At 37.8% G+C, this 20,388-nt stretch overlaps 1 protein-coding gene across 3 annotated transcripts; it reads left to right on the top strand.

Moving 5' to 3' along the window:
- The first annotated feature begins 1,598 nt into the window (after positions 1 to 1,598).
- cercam (cerebral endothelial cell adhesion molecule) lies at positions 1,599 to 20,367 on the top strand. 3 transcript variants are annotated; one of them, XR_008599357.1, is made up of 14 exons: positions 1,599 to 1,911; positions 5,955 to 6,065; positions 7,619 to 7,736; positions 7,945 to 8,079; positions 8,201 to 8,405; positions 9,103 to 9,222; positions 10,178 to 10,254; positions 10,541 to 10,647; positions 11,831 to 11,963; positions 12,380 to 12,507; positions 12,996 to 13,199; positions 15,978 to 16,264; positions 18,347 to 18,410; positions 19,965 to 20,367. XR_008599357.1 is itself a non-coding variant. In XM_055004088.1 (12 exons), exons 1-12 carry the CDS (start codon positions 1,706 to 1,708, stop codon positions 16,210 to 16,212), a joined length of 1,779 nt encoding a protein of 592 aa, XP_054860063.1. In that variant the 5' UTR covers positions 1,600 to 1,705; the 3' UTR covers positions 16,213 to 18,143. The 3 variants fall into 3 exon arrangements, 1 of the variants encoding a protein (XP_054860063.1); XR_008599358.1 differs by lacking the exon at positions 19,965 to 20,367 and having other exon boundaries at positions 18,347 to 18,642; XM_055004088.1 differs by lacking the exons at positions 18,347 to 18,410; positions 19,965 to 20,367 and having other exon boundaries at positions 1,600 to 1,911; positions 15,978 to 18,143.
- The last annotated feature ends 21 nt before the right edge of the window (positions 20,368 to 20,388 follow it).

The following is a 20,388-nucleotide window of genomic DNA, read 5'->3' as shown; positions in this document are numbered from 1 at the left end:
GCATAACCGAACATTTGTGTTGCTTTTGTATTATACTTTTCAACTCCTCATACTGGTTTAGGATTACAGTTTGTTCTTTGTGGGATAAATACACAGCCTTAGACCTGGGTCAATATATAATTGTGGGACTTTTTGTAACATAGTTGACAGGTATCATAGTTGACATTTTTGCTGTTTTCAGGCCTAAAATCAACATGGCTGCCTATAACCAAACACCACATGGCATTTTTACAGAAAATTTCTTCTAAATATTATATATACAATTGAGCAAAATTGAAATTGAAAGTTATTTCTAAAGATATTGTAGTAAACCTGTTGACTACTTTATATTAAATAAGTCAGAAAGCCTTGGAGTCTGGCCAGTCTTTTCTTCAGGAGGAAATGACATCATGTGGAGCAGGTCATGTGATCTGGAATTAACACACTTCCTTGAGAGGTGTTTTTGTAATGAGGAACAGTGGAAAGTGATTTCTGGGACACAGATACAATTTGTTATTTTCCATATAAAATTTGATATAAAGAAATATCTGTCATGATTATCTCAACTTAATAAAAAAGAACACAATCAAAACTATTTCTGAATAAGCTAATTTTATTATTGTTTAGCTAACTAGAAAGTGGTTATTAATTTCGGAAGGTTATTTAGTTGGCATTTTAGTGATATCCAGTCATTTTTTATTAATAAGTGATTGTTTCCATAATAAATAATAATGGAATTTGTAAAGATGTGATCATACTGAACATAAAAAACATTATTTTTAATAAAAATGTATGCAAGATATATCCCATATGGACTTCAAAAGTCCCTCAATTATATATTGACCCTCCTATTATGTTTGCACTACCTGTAGACACCAATGTCCTAGTATCACACTTGAACTTTTTTTATAGCACTTAAGCAGGATGTTTTCTCCTGACTAGATCCTTGCTTGTGTCGTATCTACTCTCAGATATGAGAAATATGCCAAATAGGCTCAGCAACAATGTCTGCAGCTGTCTTAAAAAGGTAGGAATCCAGGTTGTCTGGACCTGCAGATTTCTTGTGGTCAGTATCTTTTAGGGTTTTATGAACTTGGGTGACTGACATGGGTTTAAAATCTAACAATTCTAGACTATCAGTTATTGGGGAGGAAGAGTATGGGTCAGAGGTTTTTACATATAGGTTGTCAGACATAGGCCCTGCACTGATGAAGTGTTAATTAAACTGATTCACAACAACAGCTTTGTCCTTAAAGTCAGTTGAACCAACCAGAATGTTGTCAGGAAGACTTGAGACAGGGTTAGTGTTTGACAGGGATTTAATTATTTTTCATAATTCAAGGTAATTTTCGGTGTTGAGAACAAACGTTGTTTTTTTTTTTAGAGCGTACAGAAGAAGCTTATGTCACCAGTCAAAACATAAACCAGGCTTATGTCACTATTGTCTGCAGAGGTTTATGAATAATTACAGTGTGGCCAAATCACGCCTCCATCTCTGGATATCACACTCCTCCAGTGAGCAGAGGCTGTAATTTAACTCTGGAGTTGTTCTTGGAAAAAGCCAGCTTGCTCGTACATGAAGTAGGAGGTAGAAAATTTGGGAAAGCCCTCTTTTTTTTTTTTTTTTTCCTTTTTTTTCTTTCTTGGACTGCTGACGCGTACAGCCGGATACGTGCTGCTCTCTCCGGCACCGTTGGATTATTCCGCGTCCTCTCCAGCCTCCACCATGTTCCTGCTTCACTTTCTAGTGTTCGGGGCCTTCGTTTTACACGCTGGATGTTACTTTTCGGAGGAAAAGTTTCCGGAGGAGTCGAAAATGCAGCCTCCCACCGTGGTGATCGCGATCATAGCCAGGAACGCCGCGCACTCGCTGCCCTACTACCTCGGAGCTCTGGAGAGACTCAACTACCCCAAAGATCGCATCTCAGTGTGGTGGGTTTCTGCCAGGCTGTTTGCGCTCCTTTTAATCCGACTATAGCAGCCGTTCAAAAGGTCAATGGCATTTAAATGAGTGTGTGAAAGCAGCAGCAGCAGCAGCAGCAGCAGCAGCAGCAGCAGCGTCCTCCCCCTCCTCTGTTCCCTCTGCGCCTTTCACTCCGCCGCATTCATTTCCTACTGAGGACTGCTGCACTTTTCTGTTCTCTGGAGTTCTGTCTAGAGGCAGTTGGAGCAATGATTGCACTTCTTAACCCTCGTGTCATCCTGTGGGTCAAAACTGACCCGTTTTAAAGTTTGAAAATGTGGGGAAAAAATATTTTTACAGTGAAACTTCTGATGTCCACATTTTCAACATTTTTGGGAAATCTTTGAACATTTTTTGGTGGAAAAATAGAAATGTTAAACATGTTTCTGAAGAACATTCACAAAAAATTACCAAAATCCAGATTTTTATGTGAATGTTCTTAAAGAAAATATTAGAAGTTTTACTGATATATATGTAATCACTTTAGATATTTTTAGGATTTTTTTTAAGATTTTTTACTTATTTTTTTGAAATTATTTGCAAAAATTTTCTTGCCAAATTTGGGGGATTTTTTGTTAAATAAAAATTTTAAGAAATTATTGGAATTTTCTTCCTGAAGGTTTTGCAAATTTTCAGAAATTTGTGGAATTTTTTGCTGAATTTTTGCATTTTTTTCAGACAAGGAAACAATATTTTTTGGTGCCCATAAATGAGGACAACAGGAGGGTTAAGCAATTCATGCTGCATGTTAAACTCTGAAAACTCCAAACTGAGCTGACCTCAGAAGATTTTAGCAGTGTGTGTCTTTGTGCTTTGGTGTCATCTGATCCAAATCAAACTCTGTAGAAATCTGTGTTAAACTGTTGCTTTTGTATAGGGAGATAATGGTAGGTGTATATTTTCCACTATGAGGCAAGTATATGGGTAAAACTGTATAATAATAATAGTCATGATAATAACTTTATTTGTATAGCACCTTTAAGAAGAACGTTCACTAAGTGTTTTGACATAAAAAATGACAAAAATGTACAGAATGGATAGCTTATTTAAAAATTGGTTAAAAGGATAACATCACACAAGGGGGGTTTAGTGAGAAGCTGAGGAGAAAATAAAAGAGAAATAGATTAAGATCAGGAGGTTAGAAAGAGGGACTAGAAGCAGTGAAAATTTTAAAAGGGATAAAAAGGCAGAGAGTGATAAAAGAAAAACTAAAGAGAACTTGACTTGAAGGCAAGTCTGTAAAAGTGGGTTTTAAGAAGTGATTTAAAATAAGTTACTGATTGGACAAGCCTTATCTCCTCAGGCAGGTCGTTCCAAAGTCGTATCACACTATATGAAGTTCTGTATGACCATATTAGCAAATGTAATGATGAGGTCAAAATTAAGGAAAAATCTAATGGACACTTGATTTTGATCCAGTCCAGCAAATAAAAAATAAATTAAAAAAATTATCTCACTCATGCAACAATGACACAAAAGCCCAGTATTGTAACATAGATGATCTGCTTATTGACAAATTAATGCACAGTACACTAGTAGTGATGATAATGGTGATATTTGAGGCTAAAATTGTCATAAATTTTCAGATTTTCAGACATTTTGCTTCCATGCCGTGTCCTTTTTTTTAAACTACTGGAGAGAAAATATTCAAATGACCCATTCAAGTGTTTGTTTTACTGCATGTTTTCTCTTTGTGTCTTTAGATTTCCCTTATTTTCACTTGTTCATATTGTTTTAAAGGCCATTTTGCAGCGCTTAAATGCATCAGACTTTCCAGTTTTTGTCTATATTCTAAAGGTGTTTTTTACAGTTGGTTACATGTTGATATATAGAACATTTTATTCCTAAAACATAGCATAAGTGATTTTGTTCTTGTATTTTCTGATTTATGGATTGATCAAAAAAGATATTCACAATCCCTTTTGGTTTTAATATCTATACAAAATGAAACAAAAGCTTTCAAGCTGCTTCCATCTGATGCTCAAATTTCCACTCTCTAAATGAATACAAAATCAGATGCATTTTTATATGTGTAAGAGAGATAAGATAAGATAATCCTTTATTGCTCCCCACGCAAATATGTAATGCCTAGATGCAGGTTTAAATATAAAATCCTCAGAAAACGTGCAGTTCTTATTGCAAGTAATCAACTATGGAAGTTTTTCTGTAGTGTGTCTCTGTAAAAACATGAAATAATGATATCATGTTAACAAAATGCATTTAGTAATATCATTAGTCCAGCACCAGTTGTATTTTGAGTCGCATTTATTTCCCTAAAAACAGATAAAACACACAAAAAAAATTTCATCCAATTTTTCCTTTTCCCCCCCCAAAAAAATTCTATAAATATGGATAAAACATCTCTGTCCTGAATCCCTTTGGCGGCCATAATTACGTAGTGAAAGTCTCACATCATGCCAGACCTGCTCCCAGGATGCATGTGGTTGTCTTTGGCCACGCTTATTTCCCTCCAAGTAAAGGTTTACTCGAGTCACACTTCTGAAATAACTCACAATTATGAACGGCAAAAAGAGCCAACGCATATTTCAGTGCAGTATAATGTGCAGTGAGTGTCGGCTGCTTCACGCACATCTGTCCAGAGGTTGTGGAGTGCAGAAAGAGACATCAACAGCTGTGGAAGAACAATTAAGATCCTTTAATAAAGCAAAAGTATAAATACACATGCTTCTTTACAAGAAAAAGGCGTGCATGTAAAATCCTACTTGAGTGAAAGTACCTGAGAATGAGCAGCGAAAGCGATCTGACTGATATGTTGTTATATTTGATGTGATTAGATTATTAATACTGAAGCATCAGCATATCAGTGGCGAGTTCCTGTTGTAGCTCCAGGGGTTTGGCTATGGAATCACAGGACTGCCATAATAAAAGATAAATCTGTTAAAAATAAGGCAATAAATGTGTAAATATAAAGAGGAATAAATAAAAAAAATAATAATTCTGTTAAAAAATAAATGTGTAAATATAAAGAGAAATGAATTAAAAAATGATTAAACAATATGGAACTATAAATGTAAATTTAGTCTTTGCTTTTCCCTTTTTTTTTTCCTTTTGCTTTTCCATTTTGTCATTGCTTTTCCTTGATGGACTGAGCTGTCAATCAAATGGCTTTGGGCGGGACTTTCTGTCCAAGGTGAGTAGTCAATACCTGAAAAAACCAAAAAAAACGGAAAAAAGGGGAAAAGCAAAGACAAAATTTACCTTTATATTTCCATATTTTTAAATTAATTAATATATATTTTTTATTTATTCCTCTGTATATTTTCACATTTATTCCTTATTTTTTTTAAAAGATTTATTTTTATTTATTTATTCTTTTATTTACTCCTCTTTATATTTACACAGTTATTTCCTTATTTTTTTAACAGATTTATTTCTCATTTATTTTTTTATTCATTTCTCTTTATATTTATGCATTTATTTCCTTATTTAAAAAAAACTATTTATTCATTTGTATTCATTCCTCTTTATATTTACACATTTATTTCCTTATTTTTTAAAAACAGATTTATCTTTTATTGTGGCACTCCTGTGATTCTGTGATATTTGGCTAGTCTGAACTTCTTAATATGCAGCTTTATACGTGGAAACAGCAGATAAATCTGAGGGATCATGAGTGAATTAAAGGGAGAGGAAAGAAGAAAAAACTTCCAGTACACAAATCTGTTTTCACTTTTGAGACTTTTCCTCTAAACTTTGATGTTTGGCGAGATATTTATTCATCTGAATATTTATTGAAATAGAAGCATGTGAGAAGCTTACGGGGAAAAATCACTTATAGACATCAGAAATGGGAGCCTTCTTTTTGTAAGAATCAAAAAGGGTTGGAAACAGAGGAAAGAAACGCTGCTCAGTCACATAAATAAGGGTGATGACTGTTGTTTAAACGTGTACTGGGACTGTGACCGTTTTTTAACAAGCATTTGTAAACTGATTCTCATTAGTTTTGTTGATGTGCAGTTGCTTTACATTCTGCTTCCTCTGTGTTCTTCAGGGCAGCCACAGATCACAACCTGGACAACACCACGGCTCTACTGAAAGAGTGGCTGACTGTCATGCAGAAATATTACCACTATGTTGAGTGGAGACCGATGGACAAACCCACGTAAGTCTGAATATATACATACATTGAACTTACATTCTGATTTTATCATGTGCAGCTGTAAATCTTATCTGGGACACTTCAATGCATTTAATCCTTCTCTGTCTCCGTTATCAGGATGATAAAGAATCCCTGAAGTGTCACATTGGTACTAACTAAACAAATGAGCCCCCTTTTTAAATGTTCCAGCTCAAAACTCCACTCAAAGGATTGATTTCGCTCACATTTGTAGCCTTTAAGTTTGCAGTTTGTCCATCGGTCGTGGTGTAGCCTAAAAATAAAATGATTTTCTCTTTGCATAATAAGGAGTGATGCAGCGTGTCTCTGCTTCTCTGAGCTGAGGAGACCATTAGTGGAAATTATTTGTGCTTGTCAAGTACTCAGTCTGACTGAACTCTGCTAATCTGCTCAAGCTGTTGAGGCTGTCAGTCCAGCTGTGTTAAGTCCAAGTTTTTATGCATCTTTTGCTCTTTACGCAGTGATATCAACCTCAGAACTTCCATCATTTACTACACTGTTTTTATCCTTAATCCACTGCTATGTGTATCCTGAATGTTGTCATATGGGTCAGTCTATAATTGAGGGACTTTTGAAGTCCTTGGGATATATCTGGCACACGTTTTTATTAAAAGTAAAAAAGCTAATGTTTTTTTTATGTTCATTATGATCATGTCTTTACGAATTCCATGATTATTTATTATGGAAACAATCACTTATTAACAAAAAAATGACTGGATATCACATTAGTCAACTAAATAACTGTCCGAATTCAATAACAGCCACCTTCTAATTAGCTAAACAATAATAGAATGAGATTGTTCAAAAAATGTTTTGATTGTGTTCTTTTTATTAAGTTGAGATAATCATGACATTATATTTCTTTTTTGGCAATATATCAAATTTTATATAGAAAATAACAAATTGTATCTGTGTCCCAGAAATCTCTTTCAACTAAGTTCCCCATTACAAAAACACCTCTCAAGGAAGTGTGTTAATTCCAGATCACATGACCTGCTCCACATGATGTCATTTCCTCCTGAAGAAAAGACTGACCAGACTCCAAGGCTTTCTGAGTTATTTAATATAAAGTAGTGTGTGAGTCAAGTGTGGATTTATGGCATGTTAACGGGTTTACTACAATATCTTTATAAATAATTTTCAATTTCAATTTGACTCAATCGATAAATGATATTTAGAAGAATCTTTGTGTAAAAATGCCATGTGGTGTTTGGTTATAGGCAGCAATGTTGATTTTAGGCCAGAAAACAGCAAAAATGTCACCTATGATACCTGTCAACTATGTTACAAAAAAAGTCCCACTATTATATATTGACCCAAGCATCATAGTGTGAAGGTGTCTTGATTGTTCCAGCATACATGGTCTGGCAAAGAAAAGTCTGTTTTTGAGATTTTATTTATTTCAGAAATGTATTTTGCCATAGAAATCAGTCAGCCTAACATGGTAATAATTGATAAAACATGAGTAAATGGTGAATCAGTGCAACACTAAACCAAATCGGCATCATTTCCTGTGTTTATATCTGTGTCTGTTCCAGGTCCTATGCAGGAGAGTTGGGTCCTAAGCATTGGCCCAACAGCAGATATGAATATGTGATGAAGCTGAAGCAGGCAGCGCTCAACTTTGCCAGGAAACGCTGGGCCGACTACATCCTGGTACCTTCTAAAATAATGTTTCTTGTAATCGCAGAGTGAGATTCATATCAGCGACTTTCTTGATACAGCAGATGATTTTCTTTTCCTTGTGTGCAGCTGCTGTTTCATCCAAGAGAAATGTTGGCAGCCGCTGTTCAGTTGAGAAAAGTGTCTGCGGTCGCTCACATTTTCCTCTCTTTTCTTTGTCCCCTCTGTGTCTCTGTTTCAGTACGCTGACACAGACAACATCCTGACAAACCCAGACACCCTCAACCTGCTGATAGCAGAGAACAAATCAGTCATCGCTCCCATGTTAGACTCCCAGGGAGCGTATTCCAACTACTGGTGTGGCATCACTCCGCAGGTGAGCAGCACTTCACAATGAGAACATTAGAGTGGATTATTCCTCTGCTGGACGACATAAGAACAGAGTTGAGTTACATTCAAATAAGTTATGTTTTTTTCCTTTGTATGGACTTTTTTAGGGATATTATCGTCGAACAGCAGAGTACTTCCCCACCCGTCACCGCCACAGACAGGGCTGCTTCCCAGTGCCGATGGTCCACAGCACCGTGCTGCTGGATCTGAGGAAGGAGGGAATGAAGAAACTGGCTTTCTACCCTCCTCATGATGACTACTCGTGGCCCTATGACGACATCATTGTTTTTGCCTTTTCCTGTCGTTCTGCAGGTGAGGTTTTTTGCACCAATGTAATTTACACACACAGAAGAATGATGTGTTTGAGTCTTTCAGTTTTGATAGTCCACACAGTGATACAAATTCCACCACAATTAGTGTCTCATCTATTTATTTATTCAGTTCAATTCAATTCAATTTTATTTATATAGCGCCAAATATAGTTCAGATTGTCTCAAGATGCTTTACAGAACCCATATACTTGAACCCTCAGAGCAGCCCAAAGGTGACAGTGGCAAGAAAAACTCCCTTTTAATGGAAAGAAACCTTGAGCAGAACCCAACTCATATGGGGAGACCCATCTACTGCTGGCCGGCTGGTTGAGAGGGACAGAAGAGGTAGAGGAGGGTGGGGGACAAGGAAACATGTAACACACACTGGGATACATGCATGATCAGAGTAACATAGATGATACATACAAAGTACCAGCCAACATATAAACTGATTCATAAGTTTACTGTTATGATGTACGGCTCTGGCATTAAATATACTACATAAGTAGCTGGTAGCAAAATGCAAACAGTGTATAGATGAGCATGTCAAGTGTAGTGAGGGTGATGCAGAGTTGGACACAGTGGACATGATGGAGACTAAACCAGTTGGTGGGACAGAAACCACAGATCTGAAGCATCCAGCTCTGGGACCAGGTATTATTCATTTTCTCGACTTACTGATGTTTGCTACTACTCAGAGATCCAGATGTACTTGTGTAACAAGGAGCGCTATGGCTACCTGAACGTTCCAGCCAAACCTCACCATACCTTAGACGATGATCGCCTCAACTTTGTCCACGTCCACCTGGAGTCCATGAGTAAGTAATATTAACAGGGCTGAAATCAACCAAAAAAATGTGACATTCTTAGATGACAGAAATCGTATCTACTCTTCAACTAATCAGTTGGTCATGAGAAAAAAAGATCTTCGTATTATCTCTTGATTAAATAAAGTGTCCACAGTCCAGTGAGTGCATTCTGCCTGCTAGCCTGATTAGCCTAAAACAGAGGCAGCTTGATTCTAAATATTCAGCTGATTCTATAGACAAAAAGCTGACATTTGCTGCACATTAATTCATTTTAATGCAAGTATTTGATGCTGAAATAACAACAACAAACTCAGACCAGCATGCAGCTTCTCATATTCATTTGATTCTCCAAAAATATAACTATACCAACTGAAATCCCAGCACAAGAACAGCTGAGGAATAGAACATAGACATGGTTGAATGCTGTTTTTAGATCATATGTCATGTTGGTTGTTGAGCTCTGATAGAAAAAAATGCTGTTTGCAAAGCTTTAACCCAACTTTTTAGCCATCATTTAAACAAAATGCAGCCACACTGGCAACTTCTTTGACATCCCGGTGATTAGTTTGGAGCCGACTCAGAATAAATGTTCAGTCTCCATTAGACTGGACAAGTGCAGGGGGATTGAAAACACACTCTGTGATTAACCCAGAAATACTAGTGATGTAGCGTCTCTCTCCTTATCAAAGCAACACCGTTGATTGTTTGACCAATGAAAACTGGTTCAGAGAAGAGAAAATCGACCAACCAACCAACCAACCAACCAACCAACCAACCAACCAACTGCTCAACCCGCAGACTGAAACCCTGAAATTAATAAAGACAAATACTGATAGAGATTTAACAAAAAAAGCAACTAAAAGTGTATTCCAGCCACATTTTAACCACAAGTTCTTGCTGTCTTGCTTTATTTGACCATTTTATGTTCCTTTCCTCTAACTCAAGTCTCCTCTTTGTTTAAAAGTTGATGGTCCCCCCATGTATCCCTCCCACTTCATCCACATGTTCCCAAAACAGAGAGACCTCATGGGATTTGATGAGGTAAGTAGAGATGTTGTATGTTTTTAGGAATGAAGTCATTTCACCTATTAAAATACTGTGTTTATACTAGCATAGTTCAGATTTTTCTATCAATCTGAGCATCAGTTGTTTCTTACATTTCTATACTAAAACAATACAGTGACAAAAGCATGAAGGAATTACATTTTGAATGAGCGGCGTATAAGAAAGCACAGAATATACAGTGGGCTTGTTTGCAGAAAGAAAAGACGAGACATGATGTATGCAGCTTATGGCGTTAAATAACCGTTTGCCCTTCTCTCTTCAGATATTTCTGATTAATCTGCGACGCCGTCCGGACCGCAGAGACAGGATGTTGTTCTCTCTGAACGAGCTGGAGATCGACGTCAAGGTTGTGGATGCCGTGGATGGAAAGTGAGTAGACTCTCAGAGAAAGGCTCAGGACGGTAATAACAGTCAGTTGACTCAGATGGAAAGGGGGCTTTGAGTGTTTCCACGAGAGAGAGAGAAAAAATAATGGCAAAACTGCAGATACTGAGAGGAAATGTAGATAGGAGAATGGTTATACATCAGCTCACCTGAACCATGGCTTAGTGGAGATTTTTTGCATTTTTCTAGCTGCTTTTCTCTGTTCATGGTGACAGCAGGGATAGGAATTAACTCTTTCAAACACTTATAAAATGGGATGTGTTTCTGTCCCAAGTTGCAGCTTGCGGAAAAACATAATTTCAACATTCTAAAGTGGTAATCTACACATATCTGACGAATCAAGACATGTAGGCTTACAGATGTGCACAGACTGACCCTTCAGTTATATGCAAGTAGCAACAACCATGGTTTTCAACTGAAGTGCATGGGAAAGTGTAATACCGCTGAGGGTCACTTAGTGCTGGAACCAAAAAATCTCAGGCTCCAATAGAATCCATTAAAATAGCTCTCACTTCTTTCAATAAATACCAAGTCAGTAAGTTTTTTTACACAAGTCATTATGAAGTTATTTGGAAAATTCATTCCCTCTGACCAGTTTTCTAGTCATAATTTTGACAGTAATTCCACAATTAAGTAGATGTTAGGCATCAAAGTGAAATATATTTGGGGAGGTGACTGGTTTTATTAGAGGGACTGGTCTGGAGTGAACTCCAGTCAGGTTTTAAGAGCCCTGGAAACTGGAACAGATGATCTAAACCGTAGTTCAAGAGTTCAATTAGGCTCAAATGCAAACAAATGGGCATCATCGTTGCTTGCTATCTTTATATACACCAATCAGGCAAAACATTATGATGATCTCTTTTATGCTGCTAAAACTCCTCTGACTACTCTAACTGAGGACATACTGTATATGCTATGAAAGAAATGAGTGTTATAGTTAAGTATACAGCACATGCTTATTCCCAGACTGTTTTCTCTTTGGAAGAAGGTGTTGAAAGAGAAAAACATTGTTTTGACACCTTCTATGAGAACCTAATTATAAAGCTCAGCTGCATCATTAACCGTCCTCCATGCGACAGATGTTTTCCATTTTGGTGTTGCACAAGATGGGTTCATTTTTTTTTTCCTGGCATAACCTGCCTGTGTTTGTGTTTTTGTGTATCTGCAGTGCACTGAACAGCAGCGACATCAAGATCCTGGGTGTCGACCTGCTGCCGGGTTACTACGACCCGTTTTCTGGACGCACTCTGACCAAAGGAGAAGTGGGCTGCTTCCTCAGTCACTACTACATCTGGAAAGAGGTGAGAGAAGGAACAGATGTGGACGGCCTTTAGCCTCATACTTGAAGCATGACGTGATTTACTGGCTTGACTTGCTGCGGTTTGCAGAATATGTGTGTAATGCTGCTAAGTATGCCTATGTTTGACATCCTGCTAGTGAAAGTTGAGCCTGATTGCAGTTTTTATGTGACTTTTTTTCAAACCCCTTATCATATATTTAGTTAATTTGTCTGTTGGAGAGAAGATTTACGCAGTGTGATTAACTTTTAACAGTTTTATAGTAAGTAACCAAAGCAGCAGAACTAAAACTCTAATTTTTCTAAGTAGATAAAGCAAATTGGATTTTGCAATACAAACCGAATCCAAAAAGAAAACCAGCTGCAGATCTCTGTAATACATAGGGTTTATAGTGTGTGTGAATACTTTTTTCTCCTCAGATGGTGGACGTGCAGATGGATAAGGCGCTGGTCCTCGAAGATGACGTCCGTTTCCAGGCCAACTTCAAGCGACGCGTGCTCAGACTGATGGAGGAGGTGGAGCAGGTGGAGCTGGACTGGGACATCATGTAAGACATCACGGTTCCTGTTTGGGTTGGGCAGAGAAGTGCAAGGTCACGATGAGTTAATACAGCAGCCCCAGCTGTGTGTAGAGGAATGAGGTCAGAAGAAAAATCCAGCTCCAGGAGTGCAGCGTGCATCGATTATTCATAGCTTGTTTAAATGAAGCTGGATGTTCTCAGTGTGTACATATTCCTTCTTGTACATCAGATGTCTGTGTGTCAGGCTTTGCAATACATAGAAATAAATGGTTTTAAGTGAAATCATATTGAGAGGATCAGACAAAACTTCAGACATGCGATCAAAGTAGCCATCAGCTTCTTTTGGCGTATTTTTGGCTGCCATCTGTTAGACACATGCAGAACATATGCTGGAAAAATGAAAAGCAAAAATTGTTTCCATTCTGTTTGGAAAAATAGCAACAGAGTTATCACATGGTTTGGACATGGCGTTCTTCACCTTCCTTGTTTCTCATACTGGGTTTTTGTTCCTACAGATACTTCGGGAGGAAGCAGGTGAATCCTGGAAATGAGGAAGCAGTGGAGAACGTTCGGAACTTGGTGGTGGCCGACTACTCATACTGGACTCTGTCTTACGCCATCTCCCTTCAAGGAGCCCAGAAGCTGCTCAACGCTGAGCCTCTTTCCAAGATGCTACCTGTTGATGAATTCCTCCCCATCATGTATGACAAACATCCCAAGTACGTATCACAACAGCACTGAATCCACTCAAAAATACCCTCAGCTGTTTCCTATACATGGATATCTTAAGGTCACGTATTTCTTGTTTTGATCAAGATGAATGTTTTCGTGACTTCTAAATCAAATCCTGTCTTTGAGCACTCTTTAATCTCCCTCTGCTGCAAAACCTATAAAGCTAAATCAGACCTCATAATTGCTAAAAGCATTCTTTCCTATAGCTGCCTAAACTTGTATACAGCTTTTATATTTAGCTTAGTTTTGTGTAGAATTTTAAGATTAAAGAACTATAGTAAGACTGTGGTTTTGCTTCAGCGACTTTCTCTGAAAATAGATCATTTTAATCTGCAGTTGTCAATTAAAGCACCACATTTCAGAACAGATCTGAACATTTTTGTTTTTATAATGTACAGGCTTCAAGGCAGCGTGTCTCTCTGGGACTGATTGTCCAGATTTTGGACAACGTGTGCTGCCTCTTTGTTTAGTCACAGTGTGACTTGAGCAGTCGGGGGGGACTGTGATGTGTGTGTTTGTGGCAGGCTTGTGTTGAACCTCAAAGAAAAAATACATTTCTTTTGACATTTTTCGCCACGTTGCTGCCTGGCTCTGTGGGTGGCAGTACCGGTCGGTCAGTCCACTGCTTCGATCCAGAGTTAAATGTCTCAAGAGCTATTAAATGGCTTGTCATTAAGTTTTGCAAAGGCATTTGTGGTGCCCAGAGCATGTAATTCCACTGACAAAGATTGATATGTAGTCTAGTGCTACCAGCAAGTTTTCACCACTAAAATACCTCAGCATGAACTCGACATGTTGGTACAGTATTTTATACGGAGGGCAGCACGGTGGTGCAGCGGTCGATGCTGTCGTCTCACTGTCTGGATCTGAACCTGCTGGTCGGCTGAGGTCTTTCTGTGTGGAGTTTGCATGTTCTTCCTGTGGTTGTGTGGCTTTTCTGTGGGTGCTCCGGCTTCCTCCCACAGTCCAAAGATATGCATAGTAGGGTAATTCTAAATCGGCTGTAGGTGTAAGTGTGTGTGTGTGTGTGTGTGTGTGTGTGTGGATGATTTCCTGTCTCTTGTGATGGACAGATGACCTGGGACAGGCTCCTAAACCCTCAGAACCCACTAAAGGACAAAGCATGTTTGGCTAAAGAATGGAGACAGACATTCATGGATCTTCATCTAGCGCCACGACATGTTTTTTGTCGTACTTTGGTATCTCACCATTACCAGTGTTTTTATCTATTCTATCTTATTGCTTTTTCGACTAGACGCTGCATTTTCTCAGCTTGTGTAATTCTGTTCCTTCAGCGATTTAATTCTGGATTAATAAAGTTTTATCTTGCCATCAGGACTACATGTTGACCAGCAGTCACTTCAGAGCATTTTCAAGCTGCTGCTCTGCACTGCTAAACTACTGATTTTATAATAATAACATCATCTGAACAAAACTCACCATATACACGAGTTAAAACAACGACTGAGCTGTGAGTTTTATGTGAAATGGCTACTCAGGTAGAAAGTTAGTGGTGATAGAACAATCTTTGTTAGCTGCCATGTGGTCAATCACAGACACAGAGAGAGTCTTCTTCCTGAAGGTAGCATGGACAGCTCATTTGCATTTAAAGCTACAGATATTGAAACCAGAGATTATACAGTTACAGTGAAATGATTCATCTTTGCAGTATTTTGTGCTGAAAAACTGAGAGACATTTGTGGGGACATGTGACACTTCCACTTATTTCCTTAAAAGATGCACAATATGGAACCTTTAACTTTAGATTCAGTCCCATCATCAGGTCAAAATTTGAATTTATCCAAGTCTTATAACCAAACTAATGAGTCCCATTAGCTTCAGCTTTATTGTGAGTTTAATGCCAGTAAACTAAACTGAGAAGGTGACGTTGTACCTGCTCAGCATTAGCATGTCTTTGTGAGCATGTTTAGCTCATAGTGCTGGTGTTTCAGCATAGAGATGCTCTTGTGGCTTTAATCTGTTGGCCTGTTAGGTGAAAAACTGAGGTAAAAAACAGACAGAATTTAGTCCCTCCAAGCATCTTAAAGCTGCTATTCACTAATAGCTGCTGCTCTTGTATGTTTTTCTGCACTAACCCATCTTCTATCTGTTGACCCTTTTAACCCAGGCTAGAAGGTTGTGTATGTAATTTGTGGTTGTTTGCTATATAGTGTAAAGGTGCTGTGATATACATGAGCTGTGACATGGTTTTATAATACATCTGCTTCACATCCAGACTATTTTTTCTAATTGCTGCATGAAACCCTGACTTCGCTGCTGGGTCTAATATCCCTGACATTGCTCCTAACCAGACAACTGTGCTCATCATCAGGCTGTAAGGAATTAAATGCACTTTGTGCTGAAGGATCTGCAAACCAGAAGGCTCCGTAGTGTCTGTGTGCTCCATCATGTGTGGAAAACTGGCTTATAGCCAACCCACTCTCTCTATTCTCTCTCTCTTGGTCTCTCTCTCACCTCTGTGATTCTAATTTGATATGCTTGACTACCCCGCTAAGAATACACAACGACTGCGCCCCACACATTGGTCCTTCTGTCGCCCTTCATGCTAAGAGGAACTGAACTGTCTCTGAAATCAGCCTCCGTCTGCATCTCCTGATTCAGTTCATAATTGTAGTAAATATTGCACAAATATTTCATCCCTAAAGCAGTTGTCTTGCTGTTATTATGAAGCTTTTATTGTAATGTACTGAATGTGTTTTCTGGGCTGGAAACCAATGTAATCTGTTTGTGTTCTCCCCCTGCAGTGAGGACTACATGTCCCACTTCCCCAACAGAAATCTCCAAGCCTTCAGTGTGCGCCCCCTGCTGGTGCAGCCGTGTCACTACGCCGGTGACCCCCAGTGGGTGAGCGACACGGAGACGTCGACCCTGTGGGACGACGACTCGGTGAGGACCGACTGGAGGGGCTCCCACAAGACCCTGAAAGGGGCGTCGCCGCCACCCGAGATGCTGTCAGCTGCCTACAGGGATGAACTTTAGTGCAGCAGCAGCAACGAGGCTGTGGAGAACCTGCAGGTCAAAAGGCCACGAGGTCAGAGAGACAGATGCTGAGAAGAGAAAGTGTTCTCAGACTTTATTTCAGTCTCCTCTGTGACATGCTCAGTGTCATTTAAACTGGACTTTGGTTATTTCCAATGCGGTTTATTAAGTGTTTGGATGGATTCATGGGGGAAACAGCATCAGGGACAGAGTTTGCTGAGGCTGCGTCTTAGCATTTCAAATGCACAAACTTGCACAACAGATTTTTCTCGAGAACAATCCAGTGTTTAGAATGTTTGTTTTTTTTTACTTTTAGACATTTATTTGCCTAATCCATGCAGGCTGTACAGTTTTTATGGATGATATCAAGGTCAGATCCTTTGGTTTAAATGTATGCCTGTGATGGTTGCATGTTTATAATGCTAATTGAAGTTTTTTTAAGAACGTGACAATGATGTGACTTTTCAAAGAATAGTTGTTAATCTGTTGATCGCAGACTGAGGCTCCAGTAGCTGCACTGTTCACAACTCTTGGAAAGTCTGGACAGAAGTCTGATATTATTTCTTTTTTTTTTCCTTTCTCTATGTTGGTGTCTGTGTCTTCTTATCCATTTCTCTGGTTTTGTATGTTTTCCAGTGCGATTCTTGAGCAATACAATTGTGTCAAAGTAATATTTCTCTCAACATGAACAGTTTTAAAGCTGACATATTGGACCTATGGACAGTATTGAACTGTTTCAGTGGTATTCATCAACTATTTTGTTAGTAGCTCTAAAACATTGAATGTTTGCATTTGAACAATTTAAGCCTCCTTAACATATTTTGTTTTGATGGATTAACTTGGACTACCTTCTACTCTATAGCTGTTTTAATACTTGTACGTTTCACATGTGGCCTTACAAGCTGAACTCTGCAGTCAGAGTTAGTGTGATTCCTGTATTTCCACCAAGTGCTCTTTTGCACACTGATATTTTTCATTTTTATATTTATTTAGGTCGCACAATTTTCAATGCTTAAGATCAATCCAAGCATAATAATTACAAATTTACCTACCAAAGAGAGAAGAGTGCGCTGCCAGTGTATCTGACATTACTCCAATGTAATTAAAAAAGTAATTTAACCTTTAATAGCTCCACACTAACTGGAAACAAAAGGCCTGTGTGTAATTTCAGGCCGTCTTAATTGGCAATGCGTATCCTTGGCATTGTACTACTGCAGAATGATTTAACAAGTCAGTGAGAACATTTTGTGTTTTATCACGCTGCCACAAGAGACGTGCTCTAGAAAAATAAGCAAAGTCATTCAGTGAGTGTTCAAATAATTTGTATAGTGTAGCTTTGATTCCGCTGTCTGTGTAGATTCTCAGTCATCCAGGTCGTGTAAAAATGCAACTCTTTTAGACTTTTGAGCAAAAACGAGTCTGGGTGTCGTTTACTGAAGCTCCTATTATGTGGCGTTTAGCATTTTTCAGTTTTTAGAGGAGAATCAACCTCCTTCTTGAGCTTTATCCTATTTTTAAAAATTATAAATTAGCCCATGTGTGTTGTAGCAGAAGTCTAAAAGCAATATTAAAGCAAAACCTTCAATATTTTTATGTAGCATCACTGGGATCCATCTCACTCCAGGAATGTCTAGTCAGAGCAACAATGCAAGTGACTTAATTCTGGTGTCTCTCGTGACACTAAAATTATACTGCTTGTTGGTTTATCTTGTTCTCTTTGCCTGCATATGTCTTAATTTATTTGTCGCATCTTTCTAAATGTGGTTGAGAGATATGACACATGATGTACAGCATGCAATCAAAGCGCAATTTCTTTTCTGAGTCTTTCAGTGTCTTTGAGCAACACACTTTTAGTCATGTTTAAAACAGAATGTCAGGACAACTGGAGAGCAAACTGTCCAATTGTTAATAAAAAGAGCTTTTTGAAAGTCTTTTTATTGTCTAAATGTGGTTCTAGATTTTTACTAACAGGTGTTGTACTGACAAAAATCCACCACAAGAGGGTGTCATTGTGACTGCATGTGGTGCATGCATCAGTTGCATATTTGTGACTTTATTTATTTTGTTTGCTGATGTTTTACAGTGTGCATAAACTCATCAGTGGATAAAAAACGAGCATCTTTGTCTTTTCCAGGTTGAACAAGTGACACCAGATCGTGTTTATGCCGCTCAGTAGCGTCTGTAAACTTGATGCTGTGGTAAGAATGTATATTCAAGATTCACATTCAAAGTTTCATATTTATGTATTTAGTTTTATAAATATTTCAGCAGATAAAATACTTAATGTGTCTAAATCTCACATCTTCCAGTTTTGTCACTGATAAAAACAAATATTATATATACAATTGAGTAAAATTGAAATTGAAAGTTATTTCTAAAGATATTGTAGTAAACCTGTTGACTACTTTATATTAAATAAGTCAGAAAGCCTTGGAGTCTGGCCAGTCTTTTCTTCAGGAGGAAATGACATCATGTGGAGCAGGTCATGTGATCTGGAATTAACACACTTCCTTGAGAGGTGTTTTTGTAATGGGGAACTTAGTTGAAAGTGATTTCTGGGACACAGATACAATTTATTTTCCATATAAAATTTGATATAGTGCCAAAAAATAAATATCTGTCATGATTATCTCAACTTAATGAAGAGAACACAATGAAAACTATTTCTGAATCAGCTCATTTTATTATTGTTTAGCTAATTAGAAGGTGGTTCTTATTAATTTCGGACGGTTATTTAGTTGACATTTTAGTGATATCCAGTCATTTTTTTTATTAATAAGTGATTTTTTCCATAATAAATAATTATAGAATTTGTAAAGACATGATCGCAATGAACATAAAAAACATTAGTTTTTTTATTTTTAATAAAAATGCATGCAAGATATATCCCATGGACTTCAAAAGTCCCTCGATTATATATTGACCTTGCTGATGAGGTGGAATGGTTCAGATCATGGGAAGTTCCTGTTTTTGTCCACATTTCTGGCTTTCTATCACTTTGGTAAAGATTAATTATGGGCTAATCTGTGAAGAAACTTTGTCTCAGGACCCTTTTGTGGCTTATTTCTCCATTTTCCAAATGATGTTCTAGCTATTTGTTCCTTGCTGCAGATGACAGGTTACATCTTGCAGCTTAGTAATAGCAATAATTCTGCTCTCAAAGTCTTCCACAGACTTAATTGTGAAAAGCTCAAAGCTTCCTTTATGCAAAGATGTTTTTGTAGCTTTTGGTCTTGTTTGATTTTTAAAATGTATTTGTTATTATTTCTAGATTTATTGTTGATTTATTTTATCTTACATTTGTCTTCTGCTTCCCCTTTAGTGTTAATATATTATTCATTGTCATAGTTTTCATTTGTATTTATGGATCAGAGGGAACTATTATTTAGAAAAATATCTACTGCCTTTAGAACTTCTGTACTGAGCAGTTTTGAGATTTGACTGTTGTCTGAGGCGAAAAAACAAGCAAAAAACACAAAAACAAATGACTGTTGAGATTAAATGATGCTACCAGTGATAGTTTTAAAACCAAAAATAAATTGAAGCATCTCAAAGTACAATAAATATTGCACTTAATATGGTCTGTTGCATGAAGTGAACTTTTTATTCTTTCAGCTGAAATTATAAACCAGCTGGCTAAAAGATATACTGTAGATTATATGAGAAAATACAGGAGAAAGCGATGCTGTTGTTTTATGGGTTTTTTTGCATAATAGTCTTTTGTCACTGACTGATGTTGTTCTTCTTCACAGCTCCAAGGATTCCTCTCTCATTAGCTGTTTCCTGTGGGTCACCAGTTCTTTTTATCCCACCAGTGGCTTCTTTTTTCTTCTTTCACACTGCTGGTTAACACCTGGCAATGGGTTAAACCAGTCAGTCGGATGTCAACTTGCTGATCAACTCCTAAAAATGAGAGTTACTGAGCCACCCCAACCATTTCTGTAGAACATTAAAATGAAATCACTCACAAGCAGATAAATCAGAGTTGAGCACCTTTTGATTTTAAAATCTGAATATCAAAGTTAATGGCAAAAACTTCCTATTTCACTCTGCTGTTAACATATTGGACTTTTGGCACTAACACTTGGTTCAGGCACAAGCAGACATGTTTTTTCATAAGCAGGCGACAGCTGTCTGCACATGCACTGATCTATCCAGTTTACTTGACCTTATGTG

The sequence above is a fragment of the Amphiprion ocellaris genome, chromosome 17, assembly GCF_022539595.1.
Source record: "Amphiprion ocellaris isolate individual 3 ecotype Okinawa chromosome 17, ASM2253959v1, whole genome shotgun sequence".
Classification (NCBI taxonomy): domain Eukaryota; kingdom Metazoa; phylum Chordata; class Actinopteri; family Pomacentridae; genus Amphiprion; species Amphiprion ocellaris.
This window is presented reverse-complemented; position numbering and strand designations above follow the sequence as displayed.

Excerpts from the sequence above, each read along its gene's own strand:
- cercam (XM_055004088.1), top strand. The coding sequence starts at position 1,706 with ATGTTCCTGCTTCACTTTCTAGTGTTCGGGGCCTTCGTTTTACACGCT. Across the intron at positions 8,080-8,200 it reads GGTGTGGCATCACTCCGCAG|GGATATTATCGTCGAACAGC; the intron begins GTGAGCAGCACT and ends GGACTTTTTTAG. Across the intron at positions 13,200-15,977 it reads ATGTATGACAAACATCCCAA|TGAGGACTACATGTCCCACT; the intron begins GTACGTATCACA and ends CTCCCCCTGCAG.